The 15790-nt window shown below is 41.4% G+C and overlaps 1 protein-coding gene and 1 long non-coding RNA gene across 2 annotated transcripts in view; one reads left to right on the top strand and one right to left on the bottom strand.

The window, feature by feature from the left end:
• DAP (death associated protein) overlaps positions 1–5018 on the top strand; it is a 115399-nt gene extending 110381 nt beyond the window's left edge. Inside the window, exon 4 of the mRNA XM_019521136.1 lies at positions 4363–5018. Coding sequence (XP_019376681.1) covers positions 4363–4482 — 120 coding nt within the window. The 3' untranslated portion in view covers positions 4483–5018. The remainder of the gene's footprint in view (positions 1–4362) is intronic.
• The window catches only part of LOC109300499, a 21624-nt gene extending 11191 nt beyond the window's left edge, over positions 1–10433 (bottom strand). The window contains exons 1-2 of the long non-coding RNA XR_002098250.1: positions 8533–10433; positions 5175–5178 (exon numbers count right to left, since the gene is read on the bottom strand). This is a non-coding gene — a long non-coding RNA (uncharacterized LOC109300499). The remainder of the gene's footprint in view (positions 1–5174; positions 5179–8532) is intronic.
• Between the last annotated feature and the right edge of the window lie 5357 nt (positions 10434–15790).

Here is a 15790-nt window from a genome sequence, read left to right as displayed (position 1 = left end):
GTCAGGCCGCAGCTGGAGTACTGCGTCCAGTTCTGGGCGCTGCACTTCAAGAGGGATGTGGACAACATGGGGAGGGTCCAGAGGAGGGCCACTCATATGATCAGGGGGCAGCAGGGCAAGCCTTATGAGGAGAGGCTACGGGACCTGAACCTGTTCAGCCTCCAGAAGAGAAGGCTGAGGGGGGATCTAGTGGCCTGTTACAAACTAGTCAGGGTGGATCAGCAGGCACTGGGGAAGTCCCTGTTCCCCCGAGCACTGCCAGGAGTGACCAGGAATAATGGTCACAAGCTGGTAGAGGGTAGATTTAGGCTAGATATCAGGAGGCGCTACTTCACGGTCAGGGCGGCTTGGAACCAACTTCCAAGAGAAGTGGTGCTAGCCCCTACCTTGGGGATCTTTAAGAGGAGGCTGAATGAACACCTTGCTGGGGTCGTTTGACCCCAGTACTCTTTCCTGCCATGGCAGGGGGTCAGACTAGATAATCTACTGAGGTCCCTTCCGGCCCTAGAAACTATGAAACTATTCAAGACTCCTTGACTCTTCTTGTTTAGGTTTGTGTGAAACTGGTTATTGAAATAATTGGTACTGTTTTATTTTGAAACTGGAAATGTTGAGATTCATTGGATTATTTTTCCATATCATTTATGGTCACTGCATCCACTATTCCCAGTTCCTGGAACTAGATCCATACAGATGGATCCTTCAGCCTATATAAATCCTTGTTGCCATTAATGGGTGCCCATAAAGGTGTAGGCACCTATCTGGAGGTACACAGTAGAAAGATCTGATCATGCAAGTATCATGTGGTAAAAACATTTAAAACTCTTACTGAATTTTAGGCATAAACCCCTCATTAAAATTCTGTTGTTGGAAGATGCACCGGTAAATCTAGTAACAAGAATCCTGAACAGCCAAAGTTGGGAAGTACTGTTGCCTCCCTTAACAGTGTTAACATTAACACTAACATTAACATTAACAGTGGTAACATTAACAGTTCCTGTGAACATGTATGGGCCTAGATTATGGAACCTGTCTCATGTTTGAGTGCTCATTCACCCAGGTTCCCATGTATATCAGTGGGATTACTTGTTTGAATAAGTGCTGCTAATACTCAAGTTTCACAACCTTATTTTTCAACATGTCAGTTTTTTTTTCCCCCTCTCTGTTTTGTAGTAGTCTGTGAGCACCCTGGAGCAATGGCTGGTGGTGCTCAATAAATGATAAATATATTTTTAATTGTTTCCTATCATTATAATAGCAGATAAGGCCTGAATAAAAATATATTAGGTCATTAACATTAACCAGCTATGAATCTAATAAGAATAATTCATACCCAGGCATGTTTTTAATCCAACTTTTGTATAATTTGTTTCTAAAATTACAATGATTACAACAAACAATGAATAGTTTAAAAGATCATGATGATGCATGGGAGAGTTTGGTAATGAGTTTTCAGGTTATGAATAACTGATGCTAGTTCACTGGGTAATCTTCCATCTACAGAATTTTCCATATCCTTTCTACATAGGCAAAATACCTTGTTCAAGCACATGATAGTAGTATTACCATCAGTTGATGAGGTGAAATGAAATCAAGTGTTGGTTAAACGCTAATACTAAATGAGTGTCAATAAATCTTTTAAGTCAATGTCACATTATATTTGACATAGACACTATCTGCGTAATCATCAGTGCTCACTTGTTGAATTTTCACCTCCTGCCTGCACTTACAGGTCAGGGTCCCCTATTCCCAGCTCAGGTGCTCCTGGATGTGTGCCTGGCCCTGCAGGGTCACTCCCCCAGCAGGCTCAGGTGCCTCCAAAAGCTTACCTGGCCTACCCTGCTCTGATGGTAATGAAATATGGCCCACCCAAAGGTGAGGCCTGGGGTTAAGGCACCCCTACTCTCCTTTCACCACAGTGATCACTGGCCTGGCATTTCCTGGGGGCTCTTGCACCACTGAGAGCCCCACCAGGCCACCCACACCCAGCAGGGTGCACCTTTAGGTCATGCCCAGGACCAGGAGCCTCCAAACCATCCCCTACAGCTCCTCCTTTACCTCCAGGATATTCTAAGCAGCCTTGCAGCCTGGCAATGTTACTGCCCTACCTGCCAGCAGGGAACTGCCCTGTTTATATAGGCAGCCATAGATCTAAAATGGCTGCCACAATTAAGCACCTGTTGGCCACTTGGCTTGGCCCTTAAAGTGGCAGGCACCCACAGTGCCCTGCCACACAGCAAAATGGTACCATGGAGTTTGTGACCACAGGAGTGTCTTCTACACGACTGCTAGCTATCCATGGCTTAATGGATCTGCATTAGATCTTGTGGCTACACCACACCCCGTGAGTGCCAAGAAAGGGCTCCAGCCCTTGAGCTAGAGTAGCCAGTAAGCAAATGAACACTGAATGTGGCTGGTTCCTTTCATGCACATAAAGGTCAGCAGAACTGTGCTGTTATGAGGATAAAGTAAATATAAACCTTGAGTTATTAATAACCAAAACCACAGTTCAGTGATTCTGATCCTGCTTCGACTTCTCTAGTATGATAACATTTACAAAGATAACATGCAAACACCCTTCCTTTGGCTGAGCATAAAAACAAGGGACTTTGGAAGCCTACAAGGACTAGGTTTGGAGAAAGTAGAAAGAAACCTTTTCTTGGTTACCTCATGACTTCCATCATTTAGCTTGTACCATACTCTAGAAAACATTCCACTGCTTGATAGGTGCCTGGGGTTATCTGCAGCCTGTTTGCAACCAGTGGCCTGCTTGTGAAGGAGCTATACAGTGTAGAATTATCTACTATATCTGTACTTATCTGGAATATTTAGCAAAAATCCTTCCCCCACGCCCCCAACAAAATAGTGATTCTTTGAACTCAGTCATATTGGCACCTACAGCTTGCAGCCTGACTCCTAGTGATTCTCTTTATAGCAGAAAAACATTTCCAAATGATGTCCAAGGACTCAAATCTGTCACCTTTGGAAACAGTTATCAGTCTTCTTAAGGGCGTGCCTGCATCCCCCAAGCACTGCATTAGTGATCACTGCAGTGAAGTAGAGCAGGGATGGACAATCTGCAACCATTCTGGGCTCTTAGTAAAGGAGATGCATCAGAATGGAGGCCTGCTCTGTCCAAATGGTTCTCTCCAGTGTTTTTGGTTTAGTAGCCATTAGTGCATCTCCAGCCAAGGGCAGCTACATTACATCTATTTCAGGGGGTAGCATATAAGGTGTCCCTTAGGACAGGCCTCAACCAATGTGGAAAGACCCATAGTGTAATAGCAAGACGTTCATCCACTCTATTTTCTCAAGTATGTGAAAGGAAAAGGTGGTGAATGTTGTGGGGGAGCATGTTAAAAATGACTGACAAGACAGAAAGGAGAGAAAATGTCTGTGAAAAAGAGGATTTAGTGGGAAGAGAAATTAAATGAACAAATGTAAAGTCAAAAAAAGTACAGAGGAAACAATCTAATAAAAATGTGGACACTCAAAGAGCAAAGAAAAAATTGTCAAGAATTAAAGGGAAAGCAGGGAGAGGGTGGCATGGAGGGGAAATGACACAGGCATGCTGGATTTCTGCCTTGTACAAAATGACTGCATGGAACATTGTCACTGTCTGGATCAATAGATTCTCAGACAGGGGAATTGTAATCTCTCATACATTAGATCATACTAATCATTTTCCACTGATTTTTTAAAAAGTTACCACCAACAACAGGCATAAGCAGCTGCTCATCTCCTTACTGGGAGAACAACAATGATAAAACTGTGGTATTGTAACTGGTTGTCTGGTAGTACTTGTCTTGGGTGAAGATGGCACAAATAAGGACTGTTGCCTATTTGAAGGGCACATTTCAAATCTAAAATCTATCCAGACTTAAAACTTTAGTTACAAGTACTTTTCCCCCTGAGGAATCCTGTTTGTTTTTGTGGTTTTACAAACTACCTTATCCTGTTTTTAAAATGTCCCACCCTCTTGCTGACATGTTAAAAATCCCCACAAACAGCAAACGTGACCGCACTGACTCACTGAAACTGACTTAACACCGTACTGGCAAATGCTGAAATCGAGCAAGTTAAAAAAAATGAAGACAACATGTTTCTTCTCTCTCTCTCCAATCACATTGATCTTAGGTGCTACTTATTAAAAGTGAGTTTGAGGTTAAAATAAAACTGAGGTTGACAAGGAGAGGAAAATATAGTGGGGCTGACCAAGTGATACCAGCTCCGTGTTATTGCCCATGGGCCAGTGAAGGCTGAGGACTGTTGAATCAGTGACTCACAGTGATGCTTTTCATCCACTTTTGACTAGCAAGCACACTTCTAACAATTACTTGTATTGCTGTGTTCTTTAAACAGGGCGATAAAGACTTCCCTCCAGCTGCAGCCCAGGTGGCTCATCAAAAACCACATCCCTCTGTGGAAAAGCTGCCTAACCCACAACATGTCAATCAGCACATCCACCAACCTCGCAAGTGAATGCTCTAGAAAAACCCAGCCAAGCTGCCATAGCCGGATATGTTCTGGAGAGAAGAGCTCATGGTTTCCTTAGGATTCATGCTACCCAATGCATAAAACTGGCCTTTAAAATAATATATGTTTCTTTTGCCTTAATTCTCCATGGATTAATAAAAAATGAAGACATCATTTTGTTCTGCTGTCCCAGGTGAAAAATGTGCCTCTTTGCTACTATGTATACACTGATCAGGAGTGTTTCACAGTGTTGATTAGAGATGTAACAACTGGTTATTGCCAAAACCAAACTTGAATATAAATAATATAACAAATGAATTAAAAACTCTTTAACTTTAGTTCTGGGATAGCAGCAGCCAATAGCTGAAGTAGTTTTATGTTAAATGTATAAGGGAATATACTGTATATGATTTTGTATTTGGTGGTGGGTGGGGAGATTGTTCTGTTTGTGAGTTAGTATATGGCAGTCTGATTTTATAGAACCATTGCAGTCTCCAGTACATTTGTAATTTAGAATAAAGTAATCATGTCACTAAACCAAGGTTTATGCTCTCTGATTTTGGCTCTGGAGGGTTTAAATGGGCAGAAAGTCTAGTTGAATCTTCCTGACACCATGTACCAGGCTCACATCCCTGCTGAAGCACATGAGAAATATCAAAGTTGAAGGAAGACTGCTGTATGCAGAACCTTTACTCAACCCACCTGTGGTGTCAAGATAACTTCATTGTCAGGCTTCAGTGCTTTGTGAATCATTTCTAAATTAAGCAAGGAACAAGGCATAATGGTATATCCCTAAATCACTGAGATACAAACAATCTGTATTTGTGAGGTAGCAAATTCTCCTAATTCCCACAAAAGGAGATGAAAGAACACAGTATCTTATAGAATTGATCCCAGCACAAATCTGAGGTAATCAAGTTAAATTATTTCTATCATGTGATTACTGTTGGAAAATGCAGGTTATCTGTGACTGCAAATTGTATATAATTTTAGTATGCATGGTATAGCATACACTTTGTCCATTTCTCCAGTCTCTTATATAGGCTAGCAAAATATAATCATGAAACAAATAAGATACAGAAGTTATCATTTATCTAGAGCAGCTTGATAAGTCAATGCTAGTCTGGCCATATGTCTAAATCTTTCTGATTGCACAGTTCAAAATCACTTAGCTTTATCATCCCTCGCCCACATCTCATTTCTGTAAGCCCATGAAAACGATTTTTAAAAAATGTTTAACCTACATTTTTTAAAGAATTCTCCAATTTTTAAATGAATATAAATACACTATAGCTCTCTCTACCCTGCAGGATTATAAAACTTTTAACAACCTCATGGAAAGTGGGCACTTGAACTAATGCTGCAGTCACTCATCTGGCAGTGTAGTTGAAGTCTGCAGCTGCTTGGGGCTTTGGTAGTGCATTTATATTTAAAATCAAATAGCATGGAAAAGTAGTGAGGAAAGCTTTAAAATATGAATTTTTAAAATATTATCCATATGCTAAAATCATAACTTCCATAGGCAGCTTATTATTTTAAACCAAGAAAGTCTGAGACGGAAGGTGCCATTTTCCAACTGGAAAAGCTCACTGCATTGTGGGAATGCTCAGTACAAGGACTCAATATTTCTGAGTAATAAGGCTGTCTTGTACAGGAGTGAATGTTACCTTGTATGCAAACTATTGCCAAGTATGTTGTCTATCAGTATGATCCTTCTCTTTGCAGAATAAGATAGTGGTGATACTGCGAAAGTATGTCTGTTTAATAATTTTCCTGCAGAGATTTTTCATGGCCTGTATTGTCTTCAGTTTATAAAAGAAGTATGTGAATTCTCCCTGCCTAAGTGATGCAACATACTGTTATAATAGAAAATAGGCCGCCTCAGTATTTAAAAAAACGTATTTTTTGTTTATATTGGTGTCTGGCTGAAATATGCAACATAGGGCTCTTCTCAAAGGTCTGCTCCCATAATCACCTACACTTGAGTAACATTGCTCACATGTGTCATACCATTAAACCCAATGGGATTATTTGCTTGCATGTATGTTTGGAGGATCAAGATATAAAATGCTAGTGTATCAGTGTTGGTACAGCCAACAGTTGTCATTTTGCTGCATCAGTAAATCTTCATTAATCATTTGGTGGTACTTAGGTACCAGCTTTGGACTTAACTGTATTCCAGCAGTGAGACTGGATAGGACTTGTAATTGATAGGGCCTTTCGAAAGCTACATTGGGTGCATCTACATGTGCAATTAATGTGCCCTAAGGTTACTGCACATTAAAATAAGGCACGGTAAACTGTGCCTGGGAACACATCTACATGTGCACCTACATCAGGAACAAATTTGCTCCCAACTGGAGCAGTAGAGTCCAGGGCTGCTCCTGCCCTGCTCTTCCCCCTTGCAGCAGGCAGGGGGACTTCCAGGCGCCAGCCCCAGGATGGCAAGGGGAACTCAGGTCAGTCCTGGGCTCTGGGACACAGAGAGGATCTGTACTGGGTCCCGCTGCTGCTTACCCCTCCTGTTCTGTGGCTCCACACATCCCAGCACTGCTTCCTCCCCCTGCAGCTCCCCCTGATTCCAGTTCTGCTCAGCCCCCAGCTCCCCCCAGGCACAGGTGGGGAGCGGAAGGCAACAGGGGCATGCACAGCCTGGGCAGCATCAGGGCTGTGGGAACGAGGAAGCTCTCTGTCCCCAGCCCAGCACTGTGGAGACAGAGAGCTCCCCATCCCCTCAGCAAGCAAAGTGAGGGAAGAAAGGGAGAGCTCAGGGTGTTGCTGTCACTGGGCCACAGGGCATCACCCCAAGCCAGCAATACTGGGCTAGGTTGTGATCCCCAGCTGCACTGGAGCTGTGGACAGCTCCCACCCTCTGTGGCCCCCTGGTGCATACATTTGCACTAGTGCACAGTAGCTAATACACAGTTAATGTAGTACCTGTATTTCACAGTATTAGCAGATCACATATTAGCCTAATTTACTATGCAGTAAGTCCCATGCATGTATAGACAGTGATGCTTTCTGATTACTCTAATGCACAGTAAAGCGTCTTGTGTAAATGCACTGACTGAGAACCAAGTCTTATACTAAAAACTAGGAACATGAATAATGTTGTAATTCTGAATTCTTGTTGGTTTCCAGTAAAATAAATATAACAATATAGAAAATATTTGCTGACTTAGACAGACATGTAGGTATGGGAAGTAGAAAATGACTTGCAAGATATTTTCAGTGATTGTCAAGATTGCAAGAATTAATATTAGCATAGGAGGTTTTCTCTTGTGGAAGTATACTATGCTTTGAACACAGGAGCCTCTGTAAGAGCATCACCGTTTCCAAACTAAAAAGAATTCATAGCCAGAGGGATGGATTGTGTGCTGCTGATTGCTGATATATTTTAGCAGCCTCCACGTGCAATATAAAAATCCAGATCTTCAGCTGTTAACATGAAATGAATATTAGAAATTTACTTGGATTGTCAATGGAATAATAATATGATAATAAAAGCCATTCCAGCAGTTACGTATCTGACCTGTCTTTCCATGGGTAAACTATTTCTCCACTTCTATTGTGAACCTCATTCAAAACACTGAGCAATGAATCATTTGTAACTAGTGACATTTACCGAGGAGCTGTTTGGCACAGAGCATAAAAAGCTTTAAATATGATTTTCATTCTGTGAAATATTCCTGTATCTTCTGCAATAAAAGCCTCTCCTGTCTACTGGGGTGTAGGCTTCTGCTAACCATTATGAAATTGGGAGTCTCAGTGGTTCATTGCCGAGTGGGAAGTAAAAGCTGAAGAATTTAGGTGCACCTATTGGTATTAAAATGAAGTGGAAAGGGAAGTGCTACAATGTTAGCATATTGCCTGTTCAGTTCTGTTTTGCTTTTTATGAAAACAGAGTTTTCATAAAGGGCATACTTAATAAGCACCATAATGTTGGTGACATTACAGCGTCTACACTTGTAGTACCCCTTGTCAACAGCTAGTTTAAGAAAGCTAATACCACAATATTTTGGAGACATACCAAGACAAATGGCATTCCATATTTACATAGCACAACAAATGTGCATGGCACTTAACAATACTGATAGAGGTGGACTTACTGCCCATTCTAAAGCCCTGTTCCTACAAACATTTATGTATGTGCTTAGCTTTATAAACATGATTTGTTTTATTGACTTCATTGGGACAAGCATGTGTTCAAAGTTAAGCATATGAATGACTTGGTCTTCTAATACTTTTTGAACCAGAAGGTCCTGCAGAACAGTTGTTTCACTGTCTTCACACATCTTGGGTTATTCAGACTACAGTACCCCCTCTATCTGCTCCAGTTTATAATCCATATAACTCCTCCCAAAACTTGCCTATTCTACAATTTACATATCTGAAGTATTGAGCAATTAATACTAGTCAAAATGGAGTAAAACTGCAGAATACTTGTGGGTGTTCTCTCAATGCAGGAAGTTGCCTATTGAATATGATGTATTGTAGTGCTGTAGTTGAAGGTAGGTGGGGAAGCTACGGTGCTGAAAACAAGAGGATCCCTACGCTGATCCAAATCTTTCACCAAACCAATAGTGCTCCATGTCACATCCTCTTGCCAAAGCCTAGGGACTTAGCAGAGTCTCTTTGTGGAATTTTTAACCATACCTCCCTTCAGGATGACATTTGGGCTTCCAACAGAAGGCATACTACCAACTCTGAAGATCTGTGTGGGTCAAGATGCTCCAGTTCTGTACATGGAGTTAGGACTCCATAGAACCCTGAGTTCTTCTGGGTCCCCTTCTCCCAGGGAAGATCAGAGTCTTATACCCACTGGCCACCAAACCCAACACCTGCACAAGGAGATAGTGATGTGGTGGCTCTGGACATACTGGAACAACATTACCTTTGCATATCTTCCAGCTCCAGAAAACAGGCTACTTCTTGCCCTGACAAATGAGGCTGGGCAAGCACCCATAAGTCTGGAAGGAAAGAAAAGCAAAAAGTGATGTTGCTGCTTTTTTTCCTTCTCTGACCCTGAATCCCCATCTCCCAGACCCTCTGTGCAGCTATTGGTTCTCTTCAGCCCATATCAATACAAAGGGAAATCTGGCATATGACATTTGTTTCCACCTTTCCATAATATCTTGGAAGAAATGCTGGGGCTTGAAAAAGAGATGAAAAAAGTTGGTTGTACAAAGCAGTGCACAGAATGAAAAAAGCCTGAGGTTTGTTACTGCAGTGATGTATCTAGTTCCCTCTCCTGAAGGATATTAAGCTGAAGCGAAAACAGGTATACAATTTTCAAACCAGAAAATATGTCAGGAAATGATCATTTATATAAAATGTATGCATAGTACCTGTCAGGGCAATGACTGAAATACAGACACCAAACTTACTACAGAAATGTATCTTTAAAGGGGTCATTAAAGTATAATACACTCCCTGCTGTCCAGCTTCTGTTTGAAAAAAGGATCATTAATGTTCTACATCATAAGTCATTCATGGCATTAAAAAGAAAAAAGAAACATTTATAATTGCTTCTCTGATTTTTTTCAGGATTACAAAGGTCACTTTGCTGTGAATGATTTGTCTACCACAGTGTCTACTGCCAGCAGTGATGATGTGCTATTTCCTTATTGTTCTCTCAATAGTTAGTATGTGTGTGAGCAACGTACTTTTTTTTTTCCTTTTGACCCTGGTTCATGAGCAGGTGATAGTTTATACCATCAGCAGTCTCTGTGTGGGAGTCTGATATCCTGTTAAATGGGATCATAACATAAAATAATTTTGTAGAATGCAAGAAGCAATCTGAACTTTCAGCTTAAACAGAAATATTTCTGGACATTCAAAATCATTGATTTAATTAAACTGAATAGCAAAAATGGTCTATATTTAGTAGTTACTACCAAAAACTGAACTGCCTTGTGACTTACATTGTGCCCAGTGTGATAGAATCATAAGAGAATCATAGAAAATTAGGGTTGGAAGGGAGCTCAGGAGGTCATCTGCTCAAACAGGATCATCCCCAACTAGATCATCCCAGCCAAGGCTTTGTCTAGCTGAGTCCCAAAAACCTCCAAGGCTGGAGAGTCCACAACCTGTCTGGGTAACGTGTTCCAGTGTTTTACTACCCTTCTTGTGAGAATATTTTTTTCCTAATATCTAACTTAAACTTCCCCTGCTACAACTTGGGACCATTGCTCCTTGTTTTGTCATCTACCGCCATTGAGAACAGTTCTAGCGCCATCCTCTTTGGAACCCCCCTTCAGGTAGTTGAAGGCTGCTATTAAATCCCGCCTCAGACTTGTCGTCTCTAAACTAAATAAGCCCAGGTCCCTCAGCCTCTCTTCCTAAGCCATGAGCCCCAGCTCTGTGACCATTTTCATTGCCCTCCACGAGACTCTCCAATTTGTTCACATCCTTTCTGTAGCAGGGAGCCCAAAACTGTACAGTACTCCAGATGTGGCCTCACCAGTGCTGAATAGACGGGAATAAGGTTTCCATTGATCTGCTGACAACACTCCTATTAATGGAGCCCAGTATGCCGCTAGCCTTCTTCGCAACAAGGGCAAAGTATTGGCTCATATTCAGTTTATTGTCCACTGTAATGCCCAGGTCCTTTTCTTCAGAGCTGCTGCTTAGCCAGTTGTTCCCCAGCCTGTACCAGTGCAACCCTAGGACATATTTGAGATCTTACAAAGCAAGCAGCTGTTCTGGGAATCCTAGCTCAAGTCAGGATGTATTTGAATAACAAAACTGTATTTGCTGAGGTCTGCTGATTTATCAGAAAAATAGAAATTGGAGATAGGACAAAAATACCTCAGTTCCAGCAGATAAATATTCACATCACATAATTGAAATAAAAAGTCCATCACATTGTGATAGAAAAATTAATAGATTGGATCAGAGCCACTTGATATGAAATGGCAAACCCAAACCCTCCAATACTAGGGTTAGTTGAGGTGCATGCAAAAAGACGGTTTTGATGAGTTGATAGCCTGAGTTAGGTGCGACTGCCTCCGGCTTTGCTGGCAGAAACCCAGCTGACTCTCCACAGAATTTCAGGGCAACTACTTACATGAATAAAATTAGTCACTTAGGCAAGTGTTTGTCAGGCAAGGCCCAAAGATAGCAATCTTGTCAGTTCTGTCTTCCTGTAGCTTTAACTCATTGAAATTGTAAAGAAACTTTTTTTCAGCCTTTGCTTCTTGAATCATGTGTGCACAGTTACCCCTGGCTTTTGTTGTATATTTTAAAATTATGTCTAACTTCCTTTAGCAGAGCAGGTACAAAGACCAATGTGCCATAGAAGGTGAGTTGTTGCTGAGGGAGTCTGAAGCCTTGTCTGCGCTAGGCTGCTTTTGCTACCACAAGTTCTGGTGGCAAGCAGAAAAGCCAGCAAGGTACGCCCCACGCTCCCTGCAGCTCCTGCCAGAACTATGTTGCTCCACTTCATCAACTGCCAGCAAGGCATCCTAAGAAAACACATAGACTGTTTAATGGCCCACAGCAGCCAGCAGAATACCTGGGTGTTTCTGTGTATGTCTGCTGCCAGCTGGTGGGTGGTGGCAAAAGGTTTCTGTGGCTGCATCTACACATTCATTAATACACCCTAGTTACTTCACATTTAGTTTAGTACTTCCTTAATGAAGTACTAACTGAATGCACAGTTACTGCACAGTAGTGCTGACTCACATTTGTTTTGTGATGCTTGCTGTGCATTAGCCTGATTACACTGTGCAGTAGGTTATTAGCACGATTTTTAACTACCATGCTACTGCACAGAGCTATTAGGCTAATGTGTAGTAAGCGTCTTGTGTAGATGTGTCCTGTTGGTTGGAGAGTTGGTGTTGCTCTGCCAGCAGAAAGGATTTCTCATGCCACAGATGTGTGTGCCATGATTGTGTCCATCAAAACCACTATAGACTAGGTAGGCCCTAATGCTGAATTGGAGAGAATGCAGGTCAATGTACAGGGGAAACCTAGGTCTCTTAAAGTGATATGCCTCTGGTGTAGCTGGCGGCTTTCAATTTCCTCTCACAGAGGTTGTTAGAGATGGAGGGATGCGGGGGTCACAGCTTGTGTGACTGCCCCTAGAGCTAGTGAAAGAAAAAGTGAAGTGGACTCAGCCTTTCTTTCCTTACATCTCTCCCCACTCATCCTGCCATCATGGAGGCTTGTGAGGGAGCTGGGGGCTTTGTTACTAACTCTAGAAGGCCCATGGAAGGACACACATGCTGCTGCAAAACAGAACAAAAACAATGTCCCCACCCCCTTTGAAACAAAGGTTTCATTCACATCTACAGTGAGCAAGTGAGAGAGCCTAAAATTAAACAGCTTATGTTTCTGAAACAACAGTAAATGAATGTTAAATAAATGCAGTGATGCTTGCTAAAAGCAATTTTAGTCAGAAACCTATATTGCAGACAAATGACCAGTTACAATCCTGGTTCTGGGACTGGTGCTAAGCATGTCCAAGCCTGGGTAGTACTGTTGATTACTTTTAACCTTCCGTTGAGAGCCTTCAGCACCCTGCCAGATTGGACTCTAAACTCCATACATTGATTTGTGTTAAAGAGAGATTTGCATGATGTACATTCATAATGCATCGCTCTATTCTGGAACTTCTTTCAAAGGGGAGAAGTTTTTAGATAATGACAGATTTAAACATGTCTGGTTCTTGTTTATGGAACTGAGTACGAGAAAATAGATGGTGATTCTCTGTGGTGCAAAGGTTAGGGCTAGAGACAGTCATATAGGCTGTAGATTCCAGACGTATTTTTAGTCCAAGTGACCCCCCAACAGTAAGTACTGTAATCTACCTACTGAGATAAGATATGATCTGGGTGGGATCTGCTACTTTATTCATTTCAGATATCTGGAGGATTGTGGGATCACATTTCATATTGTGTGTTTACTGAACTAACACTGGTGATATCCTTTTTTTCCTGTATCTTTTCACTTTGTTAAGTAATTAAATCTGAATGGCTATTTTTTTACAAGTTCCAATAGAAGAAGTCTGGTTCCTATTCTCTTGGAAAAAAAATAACAAATAGCATGAGTGAGAATTTTTTCACAATCTGATTTATCAACCAGAACAGAATAAACATTAGCCCACTGCTGATGTGACAAATGTGACAGCTGGAGGGGCCTGGAACGAGCACAGAAACCTTAAATAAGCTTTTCAATTGAGCTCATTATGAGGACATTTGTTAAACACACAGCCTCCCTGCATGTGATGCCAAACAGTTCTTAGCATACACACATTGGAAACCCATACTTTATAGTACAAGAGCTCTATTTGATATGCTAATGGTTGTTTCGCCATTAGCCAATTGTTTTTAAGATAAATATTTATAGAAATTAGGGAGCATGACTTGATTATTTATCAGGACTTCAGATATTTTTCCTGGGTTCATATATTTTTTTTTAATATATTTTTTCTGGATATTCTTATGTGCAGTAGAATTGCTGGTTTTTATGGTCAGTCAGTCTGCAAGTGGTGTGACTTTATCCAGTGCAGGCAGGTTAAAATGTAGAGCACTAAAGCAGTACCCTTGTCTGAGACACCCTGTGAGCAGAATTAACACAGATCTTTTTTTCTGTTGTGTGCAAGGTAATTCTACAGCATCTTGACTACAAACCCACCCTTGAGCCTGTGCCTATGCAGTCTGCATCCACAAGGGCCTGTTGACGTCAGTGCCATGTCTCCTGGGACAAAGGTGGTTGCAGACTTCTTTTGCAGAACTAGCTCAATTATTTAGATAATAATGTAGGGGTCTCCAAATGCCTACATCCTCAGCCAGTGTAAGGCAGGTCAACTTGAAAAAAAAGGACAGCAAGAGAATTAGCCAAATCCTGGACTGCTGTGTTGTATACACTTGGAAGAAGGGTGAAAGCATTTAGTACCATCTTTATATCCCACTCCAGTCCTAGAACTTATTGGCCATCAGATCAGTATCTGACATAGATGGCTCAGCATCTATCAGTCCCTGAGGGTGTTGTAGCACCAAGGGATAGTCAAGGAACAAGCATGCCACCACCTCAACCCATTCTCCCCAGTCATATACCTTTACGTTTGAGGTCAAAAGGAGATTGTCAAACCCCACAGGGAGATCATGAGGTGAGAGTGGGGAACACTCTGCTGGGTCTAAGGCTTTCATATTTTATTTGAACATCAAAAGTACCAGCCCACTCATGGACAGACTCCTTGCCCTACACAGTCCCACTTATTTCAAAGAAAGGGTGCTGGAACTCAGTAAGGCTCTGTGAAGCCTTGCATATTTACTTACTTAACTGGGGTCTTAAAGGAATAAAAAATGATGGCAGTGAAAAGCTAAATCATTTTTTGCTTCTTTAATAGATAGGAAGTAGAGATATTCATTACTGCAAAAGTGTGTGTGTGTATCCACGCATACACACACCAAAAGTATTAACTAATAGCAATACGAAATTATTCTGCTTCTTAGAAGAAAATCACATTGATTTTGCAAAGGGTAATAGAAAGGCACAACACAGTATTCATCAGCTGCATTGTATCCATGCACAGACACAACACTTTGAAGTAATGATGAAAAGCCTGCATTAGCTTGCAGAAATAATCATACCGGGACTGTTCTACAGTTTTTACTAAATGTAGCTTGCATTTATACACTGCTGTTCCTGCAACCCAAAAAGATCACAAAGCACTTGGCAAAGTACCTGGCCTTGCACTGAGTTATTCTTAAAGTGCTGTTTAATAGTCAAACTGAACAAAGACATCATTCTCAATTTAACATCCTTTAAAATAGCAAAAATCCAAATAGTCTTCAGCTTACTGCTTCCAAAGAGATGAGATCATAGAATCCAATGATATAGGCATAGTTTAAGGAGTCCATGACAGAGACCATCTGCCTCAAGAAGCTGTTTTGCAGTTATTTGGCCTGTGAGATTACCCTGAAGAGTAATAACAGAAATATGGCCTCTTCTTCTTCCTTTAAAGCCACTGTATTTGTGGGTCTCTGTGGTATAGAAGGGGTGGAAAATGGTATGAAGGGACCCTTCCCTTTGCTTAGTTGTACTTGACTTCTTGAGATGTTTTCATTCAGTCATATCTGCAGCCTTCAGTCACAATAAGTTTGAAAAGTTTTTTGCCTCTTTAGCTATGCAGAGTGAGAACATTATGAGAATGGAAGCCGCGTTCTTTCTTATTGTCTTTAATCACCTTTAAAGCCACAATGATTTACATGTGCATGGACCTACTGCCAGCAGCCATTGGTATCAGTGGGAGGTTTGATTTTAGCGCAACATGATAGGCACAGGTGTGAATGAGACTTTCCTTTGG

Source organism: Gavialis gangeticus, unplaced genomic scaffold, assembly GCF_001723915.1.
Source record: "Gavialis gangeticus isolate Ggan-Ray unplaced genomic scaffold, GavGan_comp1, whole genome shotgun sequence".
Lineage (NCBI taxonomy): Eukaryota > Metazoa > Chordata > Crocodylia > Gavialidae > Gavialis > Gavialis gangeticus.
The sequence above is the reverse complement of the archived record's forward strand: the minus strand, read 5'-3'. Positions and strand labels throughout refer to the sequence as shown.